The 27,357-nt window shown below is 28.3% G+C and overlaps 1 protein-coding gene across 4 annotated transcripts in view; it reads right to left on the reverse strand.

Annotated features, from left to right (window-relative positions):
* LOC107453385 (calcitonin gene-related peptide type 1 receptor) overlaps nucleotides 1-27,357 on the reverse strand; it is a 411,922-nt gene that overhangs the window by 44,598 nt on the left and 339,967 nt on the right. For all 4 annotated transcript variants that reach the window (XM_071177833.2, XM_087157756.1, XM_071177834.2 and 1 more), the window contains 3 exons: nucleotides 18,852-18,996; nucleotides 9,886-9,996; nucleotides 8,617-8,723 (listed from right to left, as the gene is read on the reverse strand). In XM_071177833.2, coding sequence (XP_071033934.2) covers nucleotides 8,617-8,723; nucleotides 9,886-9,996; nucleotides 18,852-18,996 — 363 coding nt within the window. The remainder of the gene's footprint in view (nucleotides 1-8,616; nucleotides 8,724-9,885; nucleotides 9,997-18,851; nucleotides 18,997-27,357) is intronic.

A 27,357-nucleotide genomic window follows, 5' to 3' on the forward strand; every position in this document is an offset into this window, starting at 1 on the left:
TGATTTAAATCTCTCTTTCTCTCTCTTTCTCTCTCTCTCTCTTTATATATATACACCGAAGAGCCATTACATTTTGACCACCCTCCATCTATAACAATGGGCTCGCCCAGGTTTTTATGGTTTTTCGCCCAGGAACAATGTTTTCATGGGGCACATTAGGACCCATAATCCTCATAGAACAATCCCTGACGTATGTAAGCTACTTGAACATAGTTGCAGACCAGGTTCACCTATTCATGGCAACAGTTTTTCCTGCGGGGGATGGTGTTTACCAACAGGATAATGCACCATGTCATAAGGGTCGAATCGTCATGGATTGGTTCGAGGAACATTCCAGTGACTTTCAAGTCATGTCTTGGCCCCCAAATTCACCTGACCTTAATCCAATCGAGCATTTGTGGTCCTACTTGGAAAACAAAATTCGTGCTGCCACGCTACCGCCTCGCAATGTGAGGGAATTGCAGGACCAGTTGGTGAGCGCTAGTTACCAGGTACCTCAGACTACCTATCAGCACCTTGTGGAATCAATGCCAAGTCGGGTGCCAGCAGTCTTGATTAGGGCTAAAGGTGGTCCTACATGTTATTAGCAGGGTGGTCATAATGTAATATATATATATATATATATATATATATACTCTAAGGAACAATTGTCGTTCAAAGTAGTTAATGTATTCAAAATATACATAAAGCAATTAAGTTTTGTGTAGATATCATAATTTACTCTTAGTTCTGAAGATCTAAAAAAAGAGAAAAACTTCTTAAATGGCACTGATAATTAAGGACGTAAACAATTATATAAATATTTTGCAGAATTCAATAAATATTATAATATTTCTTAAAAATACTTATCTTATTTTTCATTGTTAAATTGTAATAATTTAGAAATAGGGGATGTTGCATAAAACTCTACTCTTATTCACATTTAGGCAAGATAAAATCTCCATTTTATCTCTTCCATAGATATTACTAGGGACACACCCTTAGATTCATTATAAGTCTTTGTCCCACCCGAAAAAGCAGGAAAAAAATCATTTCGACGGACTAACTTAACGAGTAAATTTATGTCACATTGTATTCAGTTGTTAATCTCTTTTTCTGAGTTTTCATGTTCGGATAAAAATATGATATAACGAAAAAAAAAAGAATGTTTAAAAATATACGGTTATTACACATTTATACGAACGACATCCTGGATATAGTTCAAACAATTAAGTCTATTCAAAATTATGGTATAATGAATCTTTTGCGTAACAATATACACGAAATTTCATTACCGGATATCTATTACTAAAATAGAATGATATTTTCCTTTTTGTATTTAAATATTAAAATTATGTTATGTTTATAATGACGCATTGGGAAATGGATATTGTTATGTATGTATTATTCTAGTGAAAAATATGATACGTAGTTATTATATGTTTCATTTTGATTATTATTACTATTTATTTTGACATGAAATTCATGTTTTGAACATTTAATAGGTGTGCAAAAAGTTTTTCAGTAGTTTTTTATATAAGTTTTAATAAGCCCAAGATCATTTATTGTTCATTAAGCTGACTCTATAGCTTCACTTTTTATTTTCTGCTATAATAAAGCCTATTTTACTAGAATTCACTAAAATGTCATTTAATACCTTCATTCTATAACTTCTAATATGATTGTGTATAATAGGAATAGTCCTTAAGGTTCTATTTGTATTTAGCACTGTCAATATATAAACTTTGATATCGATTTACTAGAATTCAATAAAATGCCATTAGTAGACTATTAACTTCCGAAAAGAAATAATTTGGAAATTAAAATTCTTCTAATTGTATTCGTCTTCGTGCATATTTCAAAACTTATGTGATTCGTCGCAAATTTTTTTGCTCCCAAACTTATATTTTCAATAATATGTCTCGGCAATCAAAGCAAAATATGCATTTTTTTACATAATACTATTAAAAAAAATTATTCAAAGAATTAATACGATTTGCAAGGATACTTTCCATGAAAGAAATATCTCGCCTTTAAATAGAAGCAAAAATTATATTTCTACTATCTGAGTTAGAATCTATATCATCATTTCTTAAAGAAAATAAAATTTCAACATTATCAAAATTTTTGTGTGAGTCTACGGAATTGTATGAAAAACTCGGTATTAATGATTTCAATGTGCCATAAAATCAGTTTTAAACAGGGTTATTTAATTAAATAATGTATTGCAACACTGTTTTTTAAAGTGATTTTAGTAAAATACCATTGTTGAGATAGTCTCATTCAAACAATGGTATAAATTAAAAAGAACACTCCAATTGTTACAGTATAACAAAACATTGTTAAACCAGAAAAATTCTCATTTCTAAGTTTATATGCGATCTGTAAGGTTCTTTTTTTACGATTGCTTAAGCTATAATTAGAAAAATGGCGAAAGTGGTGCGATATTTGCGAAAAAAGCTGTAAGTATCAGTTGTTGGTAGAATGTTTTAACAGTTTCAATAACATATTAACTTTTTTTTAAAATTCCTTAAAGGACTTTATTTCAAATCAAAGTAAAAAAAAATACTTCACTCAAAAATTCAGATTTCTAATTGTATTCTATTGAAAAGGTTTAAAGTTAATTTTATAAGAACATTTTCTTCACTCGTATCATTCGCAAAAATTTATTCTCCGCAATTCAGTTGTTTTAAATATAAATGTCCACTGTCAAGTCTTGAAAATGGACGTCTATTTTTGAGCACTTTTACTCTTGACTGTTATATGTCAGATCAACTAGACTAAATTGCAAATGTTAGAGAGAGAGAGAGCAATGTTGATCGGTACATCTTTTACATTTAGTAATTATGGTTTAAAATATTTATTACAGAGGGATATTATAATATATCTTAATTGAAAATCAAGAGCATTTTTTACATAATTGTCAAATTTTAAGTAACTACATACTATCTACGTATTATAGTTAATTTTGAACTCAACTTTATAATCATCTAATCTATCAACAAAATTCAAAAGCTTTTTAATTTTACTACAACAAGCAATTCTAAATGCAGATTAGAAAAAGATTTGTGTAGTATTTATTTTTTGGTGATGGTATTTGTAAAGGTGAAAACGATTAAATTATTTAAGATTATAGGAATATACCAGACTCTTTACAAAAGTTCCATTATGGTGAAAATTTTGAAAAACCAAAATTTTTTTTAGCAAAATAAATACTAATGCTATGAATCTGTTATAGTACTGAGAGAACTGATTCATTCTGCCACAGCCATGTCCTTCTGAATATGTGAAAATGAGTTCCTATTTTCATCAAAAATCATAAAAACCATATTTATCTAGAATTTTTAGTTTCAAAAATATAAAATAAAGAAATCATTGACTCCGTTTACTAGAAGAAAAGTTTTAGAGTCCATATTTATGATAAAATTTTATATAAAGGTATCGTTTTTACTATAAAGTGTTTGTTTTAACTGTAAAATGTTTTGTAAAGGTTTCGTATTTATGATAAAAATTTTTGCGACTGGTCATTATTTACGATAAAATAAAATATTTCATGAAGGGTTTTTTTTATGATAAAAATTTTTTTGAAGCTTTTACTTTAAGAAACACAAATTTCTCCTAAAATAACTTCTAATAAATATTATATTAAATTATTTGAAACAAGTTGTGGTACATACGGTGTTTAAAAGAGAACTAAAATATCTTTCCGATTTTAGTGAAAAAGTTTTTAAGAAGGGGGAGAGTGCAGACGAGAATTATTTTGAAATAAGAGCTTGGTCTGATGTTCTTAAAGAACAAATGGCATTTGAAAGTGAAGAGTCTAAGACTTGTAATAATAAGTCTAAGGTAGAAGGAGGAAATAAGGAGTCAAAGAAGACTCGTGATGATGCAACTCTTAACGAGTTTTATGTGGCAAATGATATGGAATTCATATTAAGAGATTGGAATGAAGTTCTAGCAGAACAAATGATGGCGGAAAAAAATGCTCCCAAGCATCAAAATCTTGATAATTCTCTTGTTGTAGAAAACAAGGAGAGCAAGGATGCTCCTGAGATTGGGACATTTCATGAACTGGATAAAATTGATACATTGGAGCAATTGCTAGGGTGGTTGATGCATTGGTGAGAAATTAAAAAAGGCTTGTAATGATGGTACTAGTAACACAAGCTTGAGATAATGATTGAAGACTCTCGGATGACTTGAAATTCTATAACATTTTATAAATCATAATGATAAACAATAAGCTACTGATGATTGAAATAACGTTTCAAATTGTTTTTGGAGTATTTTCTGTTGCAATAACTCATACATCTGTTTCAATAAACTATTTATTAAGTAATAATTCTCATGTTTTTTTTTTAATTTCTTTATCTGATTTAAGTTATAATTCTTATGTTATAATTCAAATATCAGCGGTCAAGCCGAAGATCATTTTTGCATAAAATTGTGTTTAGATATAAGAATTTTATAATCGTGTACAAAAAGTTTCTGAGTCATTTTACGAGTTCTCTGGATGTAGTAAAATTCGCAAAGAGTAAAATTTTTCATCAGGTTGACTCAAACTACAGGGGCCATATTTTTTAAATTGTGGCAAAGAATCTGAATTCGTAGAAAAATAAGTTTATTTATAGAACGTAAATTCTTATGACTAATTTCGTAACTTAAAATATCATCTACATTTTGCATTCGAATGTTTGAAATTCTCCTTTGTAACGAATTAGATTAATTGTTAATTTATGATTAAAAGATTCCTAGTTCAAAAGCTATTGAGGCATTCCCTTTTCTCAGTTTTGCACACTGGAAATATGTTTTTACAAATAATCAAAATATAAATTTGCGTTTAAATTTTTTCATATTTCTACGCGTTTATTCTATTTTTTTTATTTTACCTTTTAACAAATTGACTTATATCATGATTACGCAGAAGTGCCGTGTTATTTAAGGCAGAAAAATTCCATCCGAGCAAAAGCCTATCACAGTTTTCAGATAAAATCGCTTGCTTATTTATGATGAAAATGTTCGTATTTAACAAAAAAATAAATTTTTTTTTGAAATAAATTCATGAAAATTAAAAATTTGCCCCGAAAATTCCCCTTTTTTCGAATAAAATATAAAAGTAATCCTTGAGGCGTATTAGGTTAATGCTGCACAGTAACAGCTAAGAAAGACGTAAACATTTATAATAATTAACTCTCAAGAAACGATCTCATTACGGAAAAATGTACAAAAATAAAATTACCTGTTGAAACAAACAGATTCGTAAACAATTTCTTTGAAAGAATAATACTTTCATTAAAGTGAAAAAATACACATTCAAGTCATCGGTTTGTTAACAAAGAGCTCTCAGTTAAGGAAAAAACGAAGAAATTTATTCTAAAAATAACGCAGTTTTCTTGGGGAATAGATTTTGCGATTTTTTCAATCCAACAGTTAATTTATTTTTGAAAGAAAATGGGTAAAAGTTCTTAGGATAAAAAAATTATTTTCTTCGATAAAAATACTTGACAAAAGACGTTTCAATCAGCTACTAATCAAATTATGCAGAGGAGCAATTTTTATATGCAAATATATTCTCATATGAAATAAGCGTGACTGCATTTCAAAATACTCATTTTTTTCTTTTCGTTGAAGCTCGTTTTCCTTATCAAAAATAAATTTAATTTGAAATAATGTGAAATTCTTAGTATTCTAATACATATTTTTCTAATATTCTGAATAAAATGCAATAATTGTTAGCAATTTTTGAAATAAAATAGCAAATGTACCAATTTCCCAACTGTATAGAAATGCTCTTTTTTTATATTTAAAAAAAACTTAAAAGATTTTAGAATAAAATATTATACTGAAGTTAAATTTCATGCCAGTATTTAACTTTTGATATTCTAACTATCCAAATACCCTTGAAGCAAAATTTTTAAACTAGAAATTCTTTATTTGGATTTATGATATGAATATATAAATTAAAAATATAGAGAAAACGTGGAAAAATATGCAAAGATTTGTTAGAGGAGAAGAAAAAATATTAAAAAAATTTTTTTTTAACAAAAATATTAAAAAAATTTTTTTTAAACAAAAATATTAAAAAAATAAAATAAAAAAAAGGAAATGGAAAACAAATTAAGAAAAAGATATAATCTAATTATACGATTATATAAGAAAAAGTGCTTTCTAATGTTGATGAATGTAGCCAAAGCAAAATATATCAATACAATAGTTATTGCATTTATTGCTTTTAATTGAAAAAGTGCTTTCTAAAATTGATGAATATAGCCAAAGCAAAATATATCAGTACAATAGCTATTGCATTTATTGCTTTTAATTACCGACAATCTTATATTGATAAATTTTGCTTTTGCTATATCAATACAAAATCAGAAAGTACTTTTTTCAGATATAATGGTATGAGTTGAGTACGAAATTATACTTTTCCTTATTTTGCCTTTTCCCTTATTTTGAAGTTTTTGAACGTTTTTTATATTTTTTAAAAATATTTTTTCTTTGCCTTTAACATTTTTTACACATTTTTTTTAATGTTTTCTCGATATTTTTAACTTATTTTATGAGATCTATATACTTGTAGTCCCCGGTGTAGTCCTCGGTTGCCGAGTGGTAGCACTTCGCTCCGGTGCCACAGGTCCTGGGTTTTATCCTCGGAGGCCGGAAAAGATTGACTCAGCCTTGCATCCCCTCATGGGTTTATAAATGAGTATCAAGCATGCTTGGGAACTAAACACTGGGGGTTCCGCGTTGGGCTGACCACCTAAGCGGAACATCTGCTTCTGAACTCTAGAGCCCAAAGTCAAGAAAACTGAGATGGGCTTAGTAGATTGTCCCTCTATGGGCTTGTCATGCCACTGAGTTTAGTATATACTTGAAGCTAATGCGCAGTAAATAAAATTTAATATTATTTTTCTTGATTTTATGAATAGTTATTTATTTTAAAAAAAGTTAAGGCAATTTTGATCTTGCAAACAAAAATCTTCATATACCTTTATAAATTTTTTTTTTTAAATCTTCATCTGTCTTTTGCTTAAAAAAACTCAGAAAATCTTACTTCCTATAAAATTTTTTAAACCACAAAAGCAGAGCCGCGGTGGCTTTGGGGATAAAACGCTCCCTTCCAAATGAGGCGACCCAACGAACGCTCCCAATGAGGGGTACAAATTCTACACCAGCCGCTCACCAACCTCAGTGCTGACGTCAAATATCCTCATTGGTAGGCAGATCATGGGTAAGAATTCCCTTTCCGTCTGGCTAACCATGGGAGGTTTTCGCAATTTTCTTTATGTAACGCAAATGCGGGTCAGTTTCATCCTTTACGAACGCTGTTTTCTCCCAATACTTCAGGAGTTCTCTTATTTGCTGGATAGGGTTCAAAATTACAAGGCTACGGAGTTAGTAGTTGCTGAAAATTTGGTCTGGAGTTCAACGTTGATTAAAAAAAATGTCAAAATTTAATCATATTCTTTACAAGTTTCTTACCCTTATGAAACCTGTATATTTCCTTACTGAAAACTTTATGGTTTGCCTTTCTTTACATTTCATTGATGAAACCGTTAAAATGAGAATTTAAGTAAAGTTTTTGTTCTTTTTTTTACTTGGGGAGAAAAGTAGATATTCATGTCGCAGATGTTTCAGAGACGCGTGGTTTCTAATTAAAATGAGTTAATAATGTATTCTTCTTCTCGATTGATACTCATCCTATTTATACAAAATAAAGTTTCTTAAAATTATTTGCAAAATGGAATTATTTGCAATTTTTTTTTAAAGTGGGCTACCACATTTTACTTCATATTCCTCTTATTTGCTAATGAAATGTATGAAATACACACTGGCTTCAATTTAATGAAAATGTGTACTTAAGAACTTATATTTCAAATTAATTTTTTTATTCTAGTTAAATCGGTAAATTAATAAAATCTTTGCTTTGCACTTAAATATTCACAACAAACAAATGAAGTATTAACTGTTAACTGGTCAAAATAATGAATATTTAGCATAAAAGTTGAACTGAAATTTTATAATGTTGATATTAGTTATTGTTGAATTTTGTATAATATTTTGAAATTTTATTTGTATTATAATGTTGCATTTTATTGTTATAATATGTTACACATGTATTTATATATTTGCTTGTTTGCTAAACATATTTATTATAAGTGGTAAATAGGAACACCCTATTTATAAATATTTATAATTTGCATTGTTTTTTTTCTTTACTAAAAACAAATTTGTACGTGTATTGTATACATAATTCACTTTTTATTGAGTATTTATTTAAATTTATTACTTATTAAAAGTTATTGACTACTGACCCAAGTATAATTATAACCTTTATAATAATAATATTATTAATATAATATTTCCATATTTCTGAAAAATGAATTATAAAATTTTTTAGTCAGTGATAGTTGTTGCACTGCGCTAAAAATCTTAAAAATCAATTAAAGAGTTTTATTTAACAGTTTATTAGCTATTTAATATGTTGTTTAGTAAATTTTTAAGTATATTTAAGTTATTAATAATTTTGAGATTTTAGATACATAAACGAAAATCGTGGTAATTAATTCATTTGGCCTAAGAGCATTCTTTTAAATGTTGCAAGTTGAATTATGAAATAGCATTTGTTGTACTTACAGTTAAATCTTCCTTATCCACACAAGTGGTATAGTTAGACCATGTACGATTTGTATCAGGATGTCTATACCACGAACCGTCAAGACTGCACTCCTTGTGCGCAGATCCTAAAATAATTTTAAATGTAAATATGGCTAAAAACCTTGATCAACTGTATATAAATTTCTGCATATTGGGTACTTATGTGTAGTTATCCATTCAAAATATTCTTCTTGAAGAATATTTCGAAATTATTAATATAAATATCGTTTTAACTATTGGAACTAATTATTTTTTAATAATATGTCCAACGCTAACAAAATAACATTTTCAATTTTTTTCCCAAATATTTTATCATGTTTCAAATTTTTGTCTCAGACTGAATTTTCTTCGATACTTTCCAAAAGACATATAAAATCGGACAATACCATCACTGAAGCGAGATGACCTTCGTATGGGCTTCACAGAAAAGAGAAGATCCTCGAGCGGGCTTCCCCAAAGAGAGAAGATCCTCGTACAGGCTTCCCAGAAGAGAGAAGATCCTCGTACAGGCTTCCCAGAAGAAGATCCTCGTACAGGCTTCCCAGAAGAGAGAAGATCCTCGTACAGGCTTCCCAGAAGAGAGAAGATCCTTGTAAGGGCTTCCCAGAAAAGAGAAGGCCTTCGCAGACCCTACCATAACCAGAAATCAAATCACTTCGTAGTCTGAATGTTATAACAGATTTCATATTTTCTCCTCCCACTGCTCCGTTTAGCAGTTCGAACGGTGCAACATTCTTTTATTAATTTTTTTTCGCACTTTGTAGTTTTTGTTGTTTACGTCAGACTACTAAATTGATTCACGTTGAGGCCTTCTCTTTTTTAAGGGAGTTCCTCACTAAGGAGCATTCCTCACTGTGAGCAGATGTCATATATTGTTCAGTTGAACACAACATAGATCAAGTGGCGAACAGGTAAGTAGATAATCTGTGTAAATGGTAAATAATCAAAATAGTCTTTAAATCACAAAATAATATTTATTTCTTCAAAACAATTTTCTAATACGCATTCCAAAGGAAAATTGCTGAATATAATATTGAAAATAACTTTATTTAAAATCATAACTACAAGTTTTAAACATAAGAAAAACTAAAAAATTAACGTTGTAAAATGTTTATTACTAAACTGGAAGTAATACACATAAACACTAACGAAAATACCTACTAACACACTTCACACTTAATGAAATACTTAATTTCTGGAAGGAATCCTGGAATAAAGAGAGGACATGGAATGCAATGAAATACTTACTTTCTGGAAGGAATCCTGGAATAAAGTGAGGACATGGAATGTATGCTGTTTTGCCAGCAGCTGTATCGTTCCAGCAACCCCAACCATCAAATGTTCGAGGACAGTATGAACCTATAAGAAGAAGCATATAATTTATTCACTTTATATAGTATATAGTTATATAGAGATTCTTTGACCTAAAACTGAAATAATAAGTACACTGATTATTTTGAAGAATTCTCTTAGTTTTTGCGCCATTTTTCCACAGTACTATATATGAATTATTAAACTCAAACTTACAAAATATAAAGAATTAAGATTTAGATATAATGAGAGGTAAAAATCATGTTATTATATGTACTCAAGTTAAAAAGAAATTAAAATGCTGCTCGAAATTTAGTTTTATACAAAAAATGTAGTAAAAAATACTTCAACTGAAAAGCAAATTTAACCGAATAAATGATGATTCTGTCATTCTGTATTGTATCATGATAAAATTACCAAATTTAGCTCATTGTGAAACATTCCAGATTTAGCATAATGCTTATTGTTAGCCTTACTAAAATCAATACAAAATCGCTTCGGTAAAAATTATCGATATTTTTGGTGTTTCCATATAGACAGAAATTTTACCATATTCTGGTAGTTTTGATCATACTTTTTCAGAGCTAAAAATGAGAATTTAAAACTTATTTAAAAATAAAATAGTTTTAAATTTAATTATAAATAGCATTTGACTGTTAAAATGCTCCAACCGTCAAAGCAAGAACAATGATTATTAATAAAAATATTATTTACCTGATATTGTCAACAACACTATTTACCGAACTATTCTTATTCCTTAACTGTGTCAACGAAGAAATTTTCAGAAATTTCATTTTCGATAGAGATGATAAAAACGTCCACAAACTTGCTTTATTGAAGTATTCTCCAAACAATCAATAAACCGTAAACTTTTTATCACCATGTTAAATTTGAACGTGTTTGGAAATTTAAGATCAATTGAAGGACTTCCTTTTTTTAAAGGAGGAAACGTGTGCATCATGACGAAACACGGTGAGTTTGTGCATTGTCAACATTAAAGTTTAAAATTGCATCATGAGTTCGAGAAATTTGTGTAAAATTTTGGTGCATGTGCCAGCATATATCTTTCTTTTTTTAACGAGATTTCTCTGATGTTATTGTGTAAACCTATATTAACACAACACTTCAGTTTAAAAACCAAAAACTCAATATAAAATGATCAAATAATTAATTCGTTAGTTTCGGCATATCTTTCCAGATTTAATAATTTGTTTAAATATAAACATAGACAAAAAAAACTGCGAAAGATGTTTTCTTTTTTTTTAAAAAAAAGCTTCAACGCTTTTTTAAGAGTGGTTTTTGTAGTTCTTACGTCTTTAATTGGCAGATTAGTATTTTAGAACTCTCATAAAAGAATTGCTTTGAATAATTGTCTTTAAATTCACTCTTTCAGACATATTTTAAAGTCACATACTCAATTTTTATGCAAATCAAAATCTACAGAATATACAAATATATACAAATTGCGCTAAGCTGAAATAAATAAATTGTTATGCATTTATTGTTAATAAATAAATTGTTATGCATACTAATAAATAAATACATTGTTATGCATGCTAAATGTTTTCTAGAATAAAATCCTTAAATTATTTAAATAAATTCTAAAAAACAATTTTTTAGAAATTAAAATATGACATTAAATGAACTCATTTTATAATATTTTCAATATTTTGAAATAGCTATCACCATATATTTATGAAGGCATCTATGGCCAAAATTCGACTTCAGTCACACATAATCGTCACAACCAATCTATGCCCCTTAGATCAATTCTACTATCGAGAAAAAAAATTAAAAAATAATTTGGTTTTGTCTGTATGAGCGCTTGAGGGATGATTATAATAATCGGATGAGTTTACAAAATACGCAGTTAAACACTGCTTTTCAAAAAAGTGAGTGTCATTACTCTACTGTATTATGACTAAGTACAAAATAAGAAATAGTATGAAATGAATTTTCTCCTAATAATGTCATTAACGAAATAGTTTTTTAGTAAACATAAAAATATTTTGAAATAAAAAACATGCAAAATAACAACTTTTTTAAGTGAGTGAATGATGTAAATTATTGTCGAAAAAGCTATGACTTTGCTACATCGTGCATAAAACTAGGTTAAAATTCAAGCATCCAAGTTTAAATCAAAATAACTAGGTTAAAACTAAAGCATCTAGTTTAACATAAGTCAGTAAGTCGGAAGCAGAACTAAATCGAGTTATAACATTCGATGTCTTGAAGGTAAAGTATATAAGTTTGGTCAATGAGGCACGTCTTAAAGTAAAATTGATAAATTCTTGAAGTCGCAATTAAAGAACTGTTGTCGTTACATTTTAAATTTCAAACACTTCAGAAAATGTTTTACTTTTAGAAATTAAGAGCAAAAATTGTATAGAAAAGTATTAATATAAATTACAAAATATGTTAGAATTTACACGTTATTCTCTCTCTTTATATATATATATATATATATACTATACTGTTCGTATTAATTGGGACAAATAAAAAAAAGTGATTTATTGAAACTTTAGCTTTTAATCATTACATACCTTAAGTTACATTGATACATGTCTGTATTAATATGAAGTATGTCCTCCGTTAGCAGATATGACTTCAAGAACACGTATTGGCATTGATTCCACTAGTGTAGTGTTACATGTTCTTGACTTCATCGTCGTGGAACCATACTTGAATAGCACTTTTTATCATTTGTTCTGCTGTCGTGCAATTCATCTTGGCTAAGCGATTTTTTAGAATATGCCACAGGTTCTGAATGGGATTTAGGTCTTCTGAATTTCCAGGCCAATCAAGCACTTTTTTTTTGTTTTCTCGCATAAAATTCTGGACCAGTTTGGAATTGTGACAAGGGGCCAAATCATGTTGAAATGTTCCGTCGAATGTTTCCATGAATGGAACAATCCTACTATGTAATATATCTATGTATTTGGTTGAATTCATCATACCTTTTAGAGGCACTAAGCTTCCAGTGCTATTTGTTGTGAAGAAACCCCAAAACATTTGTTTAAAAGGCTGTTTTACAGTCTGTTGGATATGATCTGGTCTCAGACTTTCGCCTTCACTTCGTCTAACTACACTTGATTTGTGTCCCTGCACAAATAAATGTGTTTCATCACTGAAAACCACTTTCTTCCAGTCATTTACAGTCCATTTTTGGAATTTTCTGGCCCATGCTAAACGTTTTTTCATCATTTTGAGTTAGAAATTGTTTTTTCCTTGGTCTTCTTGCCTTACGTCCAACTTCAAGAAGCCTTTTTCGTACAGTTGAAGTACTCACATCAACACCACAATCCAATAAATCCCTTCGGAGGTCTGTGCTCGTCTTTCTTGGATTAATTTTACTATTTCTTATTAGACTTTTATCAGTTCTCGGAGTAGTTTTCCGCTTGCGTCCACATTTTCCGTTTCTTTTTGGAGAGGATGAGCCGGAATCTTAAAATGTTCTAAAAATTCTGGAAACACTAGATTTCAATACACCAACTGCTGTAGCGATGTCTCTTACAGCCATAGAAGTGTGTTCATTAAGAGCGATAATTTTAGAGAGCCTCCTCGGACTAATATCAATCTTTTATAAGCACATAACTTGTGTTAGACTAAATTAAAAATTATAACCACCAGTTTCCACACTGAAATGCTCACAACTGAACTACAAATACACTAAAACCAGTCAGACGAGTAAATTACAGTGAAGGTCTATCCGTCACCGCAGCTCAAGGCAGATATAACTGGTTTGAAGCGGTTCGGGACATCACTGGCAATCCCATACCAACTCGAATGAGAAAATCTTGCTTGTCCCAATTAATTCGAACACTATAGTATATGCTATATATATATATATATATATATATATATATATGCAATGCTAGAAAATAGACCCATGATTGCCGCTAAAAAATGTCACATGCCAAATCTAGCAGAGGTGGCTCAACATATAGCGCTTTCAAAAACGGAAACTGAAATAACCTGAGAGAGCATCAGCTGTGGCAATCTCATACTATTAAGATAGGCAGAAGTGAGTAGTCTTTGTCGATAGATCTCTATTTTAATATTTTATCGAAAGCGCTTTTTTTCACGAATTTATATGTTACGAATTTATTTGACGATTTTTGATTTATATCACGAATATATTTGTTTTATTATTGTTATTAGTAATTCATTGAAAAATGAGTCTCAGTCGTGCTGTTACGCTTAAAGATTTTTTTATACTATAGCACATTTCTAATAGGTTTAACGAATTACATGTCATTTATTTGCTTCTACCTGAGTTAGTAGCGAGCGAAGCGAGCTTGGTTTGCGAAGCAAACCATATAAGATTGCGTAGCAATTTTCGGGGGTTGGCGAACATTAGCGAGCAGGGGGCGCAGCCTACTAGTTTTATATAATACTGTGAATTTTATATTCTTAATCTTGTATGTCATTGTAATACAATTAGAACATTATTTAAAATACAAGAAAGGAAATTTCCTCTATGTTCAATGCTTGAAAATATTTTAAAAAGAGGTTTCGTGTTTTTGTAAAAAAAAAAAAAGAAAAGAAATATTGGATAAATATGAAATCGGAAAATCTTTCATTTCAGTTACGACACAATCCTTTTTCACTTTAATAAAAAAATGTTTAAAAACAATTATATGAGAATTTGTCTGAAATAATCCTATTCATTATGACATTAACCACTTTGAGAGGTAAAAAAAACTTGTGAAATCCAATTTAATTTATTAATATTTTAAATAAGGTCAAAGATCTTTTGTGTGATCGTTGGAAACAAGAAATAAAACAGAAAAAAAGAATCTTCATTTTTCTTCTTTAACAAAATTGAAAAATAAAGGAGTCATTGTCGCCAAGTTTCCAGACATAAAGTATTGAAATGGGTACATTGACCATGGAGATCACGGATTGTTCTTTTTTTCTTGTTTATCTTCAATTCTTAGAAAGTTCTTGATAAAAAAAATAAAAATAAAAACTTTTTTTATGTTACTGCAGTGATTGTCCTAACGTGAGAGTTTCCTGAAATTTTAATAAAAAATACATGGAGTGGAAAACTCGTGAATTTTTTTAATGAGATTCAAATAATTTTATAAATTAATAATATAAAATAGTTATAATAAATATCACTAATCATAAGTTTTTTTCAATAAATATCAATCGTAAAATAATTTTATATCATGATGATCAGCTATTTTTAAATGACTTAATAATTTGGAAATAGTTAATTTTTTCAAATTAATGCAGTCTTCAAAATAATATCTCAAAATATGAGCTAATTTTTGTATGGAAAATATATCTCTTACGAATTCTCTGAAAAAGTCAATGATACTTTTCATTGTATGTAATTTTATTAGAGTTTACTTTTTTGAAAAAGTATTTTTTCTTTAAGTTTAATGCAAATCAAACAAGCTAGAGAGCATACTAACTTATAAATTTCAGCGTTTAGAAATACAATGGTTTTAAATATTGTTTTAATGGTCTTAAATTCGTAAAATGTATCACAAACTAAGAATATGGTAAACATACAAAAAACAAGAATCAAAGTTTGTAAAAGTGGAGACAATATACCTGAATTTAAAAACTGGGTTGAATAATGAGCAAAATATGTTTGGTTGTTCTGCGAACAAAATGAAATTTTGACTACATTATTTTAGCATTATTAACACTAAAATATATCTTTAAATTGTTATGTTACCTGCGCAAACAAATAAGCATATTAAGAACAAAAGTATAGAATGGTTTGTTAGGATCAACTGCTGCCTTTTAATTTTTTATGTTTTAGTTTTGTTTAAATTCAACTCAGTTTGTTTCAGTTTTTCTTTTTCAACATGAGAAAAGTAACATCTCTTACAGCTTTAACATCTCTATTGACAAAAAATAAATAATTTGAAAAAGTGTAGTTACATATAATTACAACAGTTATAATTTGCTAATCCAAACTACTGTCTTATTAGTAACCAGTTTTTGTAAAATCAACCAATCAAATATGAAATGATTAAAACGTCTCACATTGCTTTTTCATTACATGCAATGACAAATGATAAACCGTCCAAGTGAAAAGTATGATTATTTCACATTTAATTATTATGATTATTAAGTATTAATTGAAAGTAGTTTTTAAGGGAAAAATGAGTTGATATTTTGCTTTTTTAATAAGAAGGGCATACATTTTTAATTTTCACAACACCGAATTTTTTGTTAAGTAATAGGCTTATGCTCGATAAATGCTTATGAAGCATTCTTATTTTTATATAAATTTAAAGGTCACTATGCAACATGTCCTGCTCTTATATTTTTCCTAATAAGAAATTGTTAATAACATTTGAATAAGTTTAAGTTAAATAGTAAAAATTCGAGAATTTCATAAAGTAAAATCTGAGTTTTATAAAAAAAATAATTGTTTAAAAGATTAATATAATAATAAGTTTTTTCTTCAGATAAGCAGTATTTTTTAAAATAAAGCATAGAATGTATTATAAATTGTTCTTGCTACGCGATTCTATGATTTCATACTTTGCAACCGTAAGTTCATTACAGTATACGAACTTTTACACCATTTTAATTAACAAAGATTTAAATAGCAAAATTAAGAATTTGATAGAAATCGGTTAAATAATTTCTGCGAAAAAAAATTGACTGCTTTGAGATGGCGAACTACGCAAAAAATAGAAGTTAGCCATACAAGACCCAAAATTACAACCACTTTTCCACCAAAATTTTTAAGACCATATTTTTCCAACTATGACAACCCCCCCCCTATTTATTATTTTAAGGGACAAGAATTCAAAACGGTCTAAAAAATATATGCTTATTCAGAGAAAAAGTGCTCCTTTGTTTGATTTCCTGTTTTAAAATTCTGTCCCCAGTAATTCATTAGCATATTGAAAGTTAACCTAAAAAGCACATTGAAAGTAGTAAATGGCTTATTGCTTCCTGTTTTTTTTCTCATTGAAAATATATTCGCATATATTTTTCTTCAACTATTTAAAAAAATTTTATTGCAAAATTAATGATAAATAAATAAAAAAATATGATACTTAAAAACGGCAAAGCTAAATACAAAATATCTTTTCCAACTTTTTCAATTACATTTATATAAATTTAAAGAAAAAAATAATCTCAATCCGTGTAACTTTATCATACAAAACATTTCTCGTCATTAAGAAAAGCTGAATAGAAAACATTGATACAATCTATTAGAAACCATAGAAACGTTCTAAAATGGAATGTTTAAGGAATTGGTTTTGCAAAGAATAATATATTATGCTTTCAAGGAATGCGAATCCGTTTCACGAAAATACATTCTAGCAATACTATAAAACAAAGGCTTCGGAGGATAAAAAAAAGAAATTTAATATATCCAAACCAACATCCAATAAATCGAGTCAAGATTTAATCAAGATTTTCTTCAATATTGAACAAAAACAAAGTATTTGCCCGCTTCTGTGATAGAATGTTGAGATATGCCCCGTTTCCGAAAAATTAAAGGAAATTTCCGATTCAATTAATTATAGAACCGGAAAGATAAGTGGTTATAAAAGTTTTCTGAGGAAATTAGCAATAAATCAACAATTTATCTCCGTATAATTGAATTTAAAATGTTTTCACGATTATTCCTTATGATAAAAAGAGGCTTAAGAGTCTTGTTTTAAAGAATGCTATTAGCTAAAGTTTTGTAACTTAAGTTACGATACACGATGCTGATTTTCTTTTTAATGTTAAAATAAAATTAAATTTTAGTTCATAGCTGATACTGCACGAGCCTTTTTTATGAAGAATGAATTTTAATTGAATAAATGAGCAAATTCGAAAAAAAATAGTAGGTTATTTTATTAATTTTGATTTAATTATAATTAGTTTTTTGCAACTAATGATTTTTAACAATTTTAAATGAATACGTAAGATGTATTATAAAGGATTAAATCATGCTTTTCTACTTCAAGGAGTTTTGTAGCTTAAGTTACGATACACGAAGTTGATTTTCTTTTTAATGTTAAAATAAAATTAAAGTTTAGTTTGTAGCTAATACTGCACGAGCCTTTTTTTTATGAAGAATGAATTTTAATTGAATAAATGAGCAAATTCGAAAAAAAAATAGTAGGTTATTTTATTAATTTTGATTTAATTATAATTAGTTTTTTGCAACTAACGATTTTTAACAATTTTAAATGAATACGTAAGATGTATTATAAAGGATTAAATCATGTTTTTCTACTTCAAGAAAAATGCTAAGTGATTACTTATATGAGGTTTTTAATTTCCAATGCACATCTGGTGAATGACCTTTCGTCAATACAGGCATCTGAAGGGCTGTGGACAGCCTAAACGAAAGGCTAAGAACCCACACGGATACAATACACACGTGTTTTCATTTCATAGACTACAATTTGTAAAGGGCCGTTGTGGTTTAGGGGATAGAGTGTGAGCCTTCCAATGAGGGGAACCGGGTTCGAATCCCATCAATGGCTGGTCGATGTGAATTCCACATCCGGCTTGCACCGACCACAGCTGACGAAAAATATTCTCAGTGGTAAGGGTTACAAGAGTTGGTAGCTTTGTAATTTTAAGCCCAATCCGGAAGACAAGAAACTCCTGGAACACGCATTAGGAAAATTTAAGTTCTTAAACTCTAACAGCGAGAGAAACGCCTCTCAATGTCACACAAATGCGGGTTAGTTCCCACAAAAAATCCTCCACGAAGGCAAATTTCTTCCATTGGTCTAGGAGTTCCCTTGTCTTCTGGATTACCTTCTAAATTACAAGGCTATAGAGTAGTAGTCGTAACATTGGTAGTCGTTCGTAAACCCAGAAATTGGATAAGCTGTTCAACGATGGTTATAAAATAAAATATAATTAATAAAATACTGTAAACAATATGTAAATTCTCTTATTTTTTATTCACTTACTGGAATCTTCTTTAGGTTTCGGTGCAGCTAATACTGTTTCCAGACAAAGTTCAAAAGCTTCAGCAGTCTGAATATCAGAGTAGGGCGTTTTTTCTAAAGTTGTCAGTTCTTGAATAACTTGAAAAAGAAGGTCAGGATCTCCAGACTGTACATATAAAAAATAAATATACATTAATGAAATGATTTAAATAAAAAAGGAATAGTTTAAGTAATAGTTTTTCCCTTAAAGGATCTGTTGATTTCGCATTTAAAAGGTTTGATTACTTATTTAAATTTATATGAAATATGCTAATTTTTGTGGCTTTGGATCTTTGAAAAAAAACTTGCTAATTACAATCACCAATTACCATCTAACTATAATCAGGTGACCCTTTCACGCAAATGGGACACCGATGTCTCTTTTATGTATATTTTTTCTGACGCTCTTAGTAGAAGCAAAAATATATTTTGTTGTTTTTTAATTATAAAATAACAGCAAAAATATATTTTGTTGTTTTTTAATTATAAAATAACAGCAAAAATATATTTTGTTGTTTTTTTAATTATAAAAAATCAGTTTAATAGTCAATGAAGAAATCTTTTAAACTATCGGGATTATCTTTGTACTGAAATATAAAATTCAAAGATGGTAGTTTGAAATCTCTTTTTCATTCATATTCAAAAACTTATCAATAATATATTTTGTAAATTAAGGAAAATTTGATAATGAATACCTGCCTCTTTTAGAATTAAATGTCTGCAATTTAGTTCAAATTTTAAAAGTAATTTTTAGGAAGTGAGCAGTGTTTGGAAGATCTTACCTTTAACGCAGAAAAAACCCGGTATTTCAAAGCCATAAATTATAAAATGGTAAGCATATTATTTTTTAAAAATTATTTTGACCTAAATTAATACAAAATAATGCAACAGTATGAATAATATATTTAATAAAAATTCTACATCAAAGAGTTAATCAGTTGTCAGTTACTAATAGCAATGCATTCTCCCAACATTTTAAAATTAGGGTTTTAACTTGAAGTGATTTATATTTCATAAGGTATTACTCTAAGTGCATATTCCCTCCAGAAGTAACTTTTTCCAAAACCTATAACTCTTCGGTGAACTTCATATGGACACAGCTGAAGATGCGTATTTAAGAAAACCGACGGAAAGAAACTTGAAAATAACACCGCTACAAAATCCGAGTTTAAAAATGAACACATGAATGGACACATCAGAAAATGCGCCTTTTCAATGCAAAAATTAAAGCGAAATTATGTAAATACTTTTATTTACTTTAAATAAATAAATAAATAAAGTAAAAAACTAAGCATAATCATTACTCAGATTTCGGATTGTGGTGAATGGGCATATTACATATGTATTTTTTAGACATTCAGAAAAATAAACGACAAAGTAATTTTACAAAATCTAAATTCGTTCAATGTCATTTTAATAACCACAATTATAAATTTACAGGACCCTTGAAAATCTTTTGAAAAGAACTGTTGACTTTTCAAGAAAAGACTCGTTTAAAATAATGTACGAAGTGATTGACGACATCACTTATTTATTTTAATTAATAAGTGATTTACTTATAAAGTGAAGTTATTAATAAAGTGATGTGACTAATACAATAACGACATTGACATTAACCCTTGTGCAAAACGAGAAGGTTGCCGGATGATTGTTTAAACAAAAAGATACTTAGATGTATATAAATGCATATAGTTACGCAAAAACATAACAAGCCATCATTTGAACATTATTTACATTTTCTTGGGGAGATCAATTCGTGTATATATATATATATATATATATATATATATATATATATATATATATATATATATATATATATATATATATATATATATATATATATTAACTTTGTGGATGGCTACTTGATGTTATCTAGTACTCGCAATGTGTGCGCAAATGCCTTGTGTCCCAATAATTAAGCGCTCTTCAAGTATATTTAATCACAGTGACCGTTATCTACATCTATTATGTCGGGCAGTGGACTGATCGTAAAGACACGATTCTCAGTGGAACACCGAAGTCGAGCATCACTGGCTGCGGTCAGTATGCGGGTGGGTGCCCACTTTGATCAGCCTGCGTAGGGACCGAGGGTGTGCGGTATCGGTCTTCGTTAAACTGTTCTACCGTAAAGGGCTCGACTTCGCGCAAGTTGTCGGGCTACCAAAGCAGGGGAGCCATCCCCTCTGCAGAGGATCAAAATTGCGGTGGTATGTCTTCGGATCATCCTCAGGGATGTTTCTCAGACAGTCACCAATAACCCATTGTGCACCTACCCATAATAAAGTACCTACCCACCTATATCTTTTATGCTCGGGGCTCCCTATCTCGAAAAATATCCATTTTTGGACTTCATATGTCAAATCAAAATCAATCTAAAAAATCACGTCGCCATATATAGCCAATAACTCAAATTCTGCCACATCTATACGTCACACCCGTTTGTAGGGTGGACCCATTTATTCATCCACAGATTGTAATTTTGGCCTGAATCAGAGAGTGATCAATCTCCAATCCAGTACCCCCAGAAATTCAATTTGTTATGGGAAAATGGGGGACTTTGTGACCCATCAGATTTAACGTGCACCAGTCACCATTTACTACAGGGAGTCTTCGGTCAGCTGGATTCGAATTCCCGTTTTACGAACAGGTGTCCAGCACCCTACCAGCCAGATTATCTCGGCCCTATGAAAACTTTTAATCAGGTTATTTTTAATTACATCATATCAAATTTTAAGCCAATTTAACAGAGAAATAATTTTTATAAGATTTGTGCAGGCTCTTTTTTAAATTCAAATATTAAATTCAAAAATAAACGTTGGAGCTTAAACAGGTAATTTCTGTAATTTCTCACTTAAAAATAAACACTTAAGGAAAATTTTGACTTATAAATAGCATAGAGACAACAGAACTCGATCTTTAACTGTAATATGAAATCCAGTATTAATAAAAAGTCATTTTTTATGGAATTAACAAGACCGCTAGGCTTGGAAAAGTTTGCCAATCCTAAAAGAATAAAAAAAACTTGTTTATGTTAAATCGTCTTACTCTCAAATAAATAAGGAATATTATAAGGATAAAAATAATGTGAAAAAAATATACTGCAGCTTCCGACATAAAGCTTTAGTAAAAATTTAAAGTACTAAAAAAACTTAATTTTTGTAAAATTAATAATCTGAAATTTAATTTATCATTGTTGTCGCTTAAAAGGTTTCTTGCGTAACAAAATTAATAGATTTTGTTAGTAAAAAAAGAAGAAAGTTATGAAAGTAGGGTAAAAATTAATTTCTTTTCCCTCAACTTTTTCAATGTTTTTTTCTTACTTTAAAGATAAAGCATGTATCATAAAAGCACTCCTCAAAAGCCTAATATCTCTCTTAATCTTAATTTAGCACTATTATCTAATTATAACATATAACCGTGTATTAATTAATATTGATATAACATTGGCTTTTGATACCGTCTGTGCTAACACATAATTAAATATTAAAAACAATGATAAACTTATAAAAAGACCTCTTACAATGTTCCTAAAATATGAATTAGAGTAAGATCATTTGCAAAAATTGAAAATGAAACTTAAGAAAAATAAATTTGATAAAATTCGTTAACCCAATTTAGACCCATAGAGATTTTACAAGAAGTGGTATTATTTACTTTGAAGTATGCTTAGATTTAAATCTTTAAGATTAAAAAGAAATTCATGCATTGAAATTAATACGTAATTGAAAAATAATAAAATCGTGCGTACATGCACCTTTGGGTAAACCAATGGAGAAATAATTTAGTTGAGCATTAGTTTCTTGTGACATTTATTTTATTTTTATCTTATTTACAAAACTTGCAACTTCAATTCATCCTAAGAATATATGATTAATCTCAAATAGAGTAATTATACATTTTCAAAAAGTTGAGTTTCGTCAATAATCGTTTCAAGTTGAAAAAATTTAGTTAAGTTTAAAAATTTCTCATAAGAAAGTGCTTACACAAATTGAATTATTTACATTTTATAATATCTTTGAGACTCTTGACAATTGCAGATAAATGTAATTAGTTAAAAATTTATGTCACAGCATTAATAAAAATTTATTTATTAAAATAGTGCGTTTATTCACCCTTAACCGCAAATGGGTTAATTTGATAACCAAAAAAGAAAAAAAAAACTATTTTATTCAGAATTAGGTTCTTCAGTAAAAATAGATAAAAAAATGAGAAAAAAAAAGAATAGAAATAAATCTAATAAGATTCTTCGTTAATTTGGTATTCTAAACAAACTAAAGTCACTTAGTTTCATATTCAATGCTAAGTGATCAAAAGTTTTAATAAATAAATTTAAAGAAAAAAATAGAAAAGAAATTCATTTTTAAAAGCAATATTTTTTATTGGTTATTTTCAGTTAAATAAGTTGTTTGCGAAACGAAATAATAAAGAATAATATAATAACAATGTTTTGTATTTTCATTAGATTTATTAGAAAATCATACTGAAACAGAAAAAATAAAAGAATCTGTCACTTTATTTTTGTTTTTCTAGATTTTTCAAAATCAAATTACTTAAGGCGTAAGTTTCAAAAACATGTTTGTAATTTAATTTATTTTTACAACTGTAATCTATCCTTTGTGAATGAAAGAATAAAAAAAAATTCTTAACAGAAGTGGACTTTAATTGAAATGCAGGGAGGATTTAAACATTTGTTTTATCAATGCATCTAAAAGAATAATTAGCTCTGAAATGCGATAATTTTTTAATTTTTTTCAATTAAAAATATACTTGTTATGAAGGTTTACAAAAATATTAAAAGTTTTATTTAGAAGTTTTATTTAGCTTAAAGAATGAGACTAATTGTCGGTGTCATTTATATCATAAAATACTATAATATAAGAAAATCCCAATAATTTGAAAAATACTTTACTGCTCTATTTTTTTATTAAATTAATTTAAATAAATCCTTGTATCTTTTATTTTTTTATAACATAATGCTTTATTAAATATTTTAAGCAGTAGATACAATTAATGCTAAAAAGTAATAGGAAATTAGGGAATTACTATTATCAAGAAAAAAATTATTTCTTTTATTCTTTGAAATTCGTACAAACTAAATTATAGAAAAGAATTTTATTTGTAAAAAGCATTTATGTAAATTGTAAAATAAAATATAGTGCTTGAACATGAAAAAAATCTTTATTTAACTATGAATTAACAATAGATAAATAATATAAATTAATGTTTAACAACACTTTAACAGTGAAATTAAAGTAAAAAAGAAACAGGGAGTCAAGGAGAATTATAGTCAAGGATAAATGATATATTTTACTCTTCGTAATTTTTTATGAACCGAATAAAAGGAAATACTTTTTATATCAAATTTGTTTTAGAACGTATTTATGTAAATTGTAAAAATTATTGTGTTTGATAATGAATTAAATCATTAATATTTATTATATGAATTAATAAATGAACAATATTTAACAATACTTTAATTTTAAAATCATTGTTCAAAGGGAATTTTGTTCAAAGGAAGTATTAAATTACCATAGTTACGAATGATTTTTTTTATTTTTTGTAAATTGTATAAACAAAGTTAAATATTTTATTTTATTTATTTTTTCTTTTTAGCATTAAATTACGAAAAATAGTGTGTTTGAATGCATAAAATACTTAAACAAAAAATGCTTCATAAAATTAAAAGCACGTTTAGTTAAAAAATTTAGAAAAGAAAACACATTGAAATCAAGGAAGTTTATATTATGAAAATCATATTAAAAGCTATTAAAATTATTATTTATTTTTGAGCAGTTATAGATGGTAGTAAATAACCTAAAATAATTTTAAATAAAAAATGCCAGTAAAATGTGTTCATGGTGAAAATTTAAATATAAATAAGAATTGTTTAAGATGATAAATTATAGCTAAATAAAATGTATATGCATTGATCACAAAATAAAAATAAATAAATATGCAACTTGGTTTTTCATTGATTTACGCATTAAATGATTTTGATACTTTTTTTATACGTTTGTTATTGTTGTTTCGAATGCTACATACCAATACCAACCAGCCAGCTGGGTGAAAGCTAGCGGAAAGCAAGTGTGTGCTTCTTGTTTTTCAGTGGCGCCATCTATGACTAAGAATAAGAATTTAAGCACACTCATGTCACAGCCCGTTTAAGGCGGGCCCATCCATACATCCATCCATAGATCTAAATTTTAAGATGATCCAGAGAATGATGAACCCCCCACATGTATGATTTGTTATGGGAAAATGGAAGAATTTGCGACCCGACAGATTTAACGTGCATTTACATTAAGGGCAGTTTTCAGGTGACGGGGATCGAACTCACGACCCCTTGAACATGGGCCCAACGACCTACTAACCAGACTATCCCAGTCTTTTATACATTTTATCCAAGCAATCAATTATTCAACCAAGCTGTTGTTAGAAGTTTAAGCGCGGTATTTTTGTAATATTTTGTAAATAAAGACACCATTTGGAAATAATCAATCATAAATCAATGATGCCATAAATGTGTTACTGGTTTGTTGTTTAAAGAACCCAATAAAAATACATTAATTTCGGTGTTTTATGTACAAAAACGCAATTAATATATCTAAACAATATTTTGAAATAAAAATATTTTCAGAAAAATTCATAGGACACAAGAGGAAAAAATATGCAGCCAAAGTAAATATTAAAAAAATCAAAAGTTAACGTTAACTTCTTGGATATGAGAAACGAGATTGAATAGAATATCCAAGTTTTCAGAAAACTTTTTTTCGCATCTCAGGTAAGCCTGTTAGTGCTGAGTTCATATTTTCCAGTGCAATAGATAAGAAATCTTGGCTATCTTTAGCTTCACTGATATTGTATTCATGCATGGGTAGTGTTACATATTTAGTTTTGTTTGTTCTGTAAAACCTTTCTTCAATACCCCAACGCTTAATTTCGTCCTCTAAAATTTTTTATTATTTATTACCAACATTCTATTTGATTTATTTATTACACTAGAGGGCTCCGCCCCCTGCTCGCTGACGCTCGCCAACCCCCGGAGAATTGCTTCGCAATTCTTGCTTGGTTTGCTTCGCAAAACCAAGAATGCTTTGATTTCATATATTTCAATATTAAACTGAATATTAACTGTTATCATCGAAAAGAATTAATTTTCTTAAATGCAGAATAAGCAGTGTGTCAATATCAATGTCACTTTTTTTCGTTGACTACAGTTCCTTCTATGTCCTATTTGTTCTTTAAATGAGCCAAAATTGTCAGAAATTAACATCAATGTGCAGATATAATCTTAATATGAAACTTGTTTAAAAAAAATGATAATCACAATAATACAGACTTTGTCCCAAAGAAATGAATATATTTTTAACACATTTAATTCAATATATATATATATATATATATATATATATATATATATATATATATATATATATGTGGTATATATGTATATATATATATATATATATATATATATATATATATATATATATATATATATATATATATATATATATATATATATATATATATATATATATATATATGCAAACACTATAATATTTTTCAATAAGCAATATTGTTAAGAACAGGGTAATTTTTAAAAAAATATTTTAATAATATTCAGCAAAATAACTATAAATGAAAACATTAATTTTGCGGAATTAAAATAAACAATGCACCAATAGCATTTTCTTTACGCTAAATACATTTATAAATTTGACATTATATATATATGTTATAATATTTCTCTATATACAATATTGTTAATGACAGGATCATCTTTAATAAATATTTTAATGTCTCCTTCGTTGTGCATCTTGACAATGCCACATATAATTGACCATGAGAAAAAATAGGCCGTTCAATATATAGCCCAACTTTATCGAAGGTTTGGCCCTGGGCCTTATTACTTGTTAAGGCATAAGCTAATCTAACAGGAAATTGTCGTCGATAAAGCACAAATGGTAAGGAAGAATTACTTGATAATGTATTTAATTCTATTCTTGGAAGATTGACAATACTACCATTTTTATTACCAGTAGCAATTTGGCAAGTCAATACTCTTTTCCCTATTTTAAGAACAGTCAATCGAGTTCCATTGCAAAGGCCATCAACAATAGATATGTTCCTGATCAGCATTACAATGCATCCAACTTTTAATTTGAGCTGATGAGGTGGCAGTCCCGGGAGATTTATGGAGTTTAAATATTCAATAGAATACCTTAAAGTAGCTTCTTCTTCTCTCCCGTCTGATTTATCTACTCCATATAGTGTGGCCTTATCAATACTATAACTTATAACCTCTTCACCTGGCACACGTGATAAAATATTTTCATTAACTTTGTTAACTTCATCATTTTGCGGTGATAATATGATGTGATTAATGAAGTTAGTATTAAGACAATCGATTTTTTCAAAAAACCAAGAAATGATATCTTTACAATAAAGATCAGGAGTGCTTGCATCAAGATGTAAAAGTTCT

Source organism: Parasteatoda tepidariorum, chromosome 2 (genome assembly GCF_982258835.1).
Source record: "Parasteatoda tepidariorum strain Cologne lab strain chromosome 2, Ptep-v5.0, whole genome shotgun sequence".
NCBI lineage: Eukaryota > Metazoa > Arthropoda > Arachnida > Araneae > Theridiidae > Parasteatoda > Parasteatoda tepidariorum.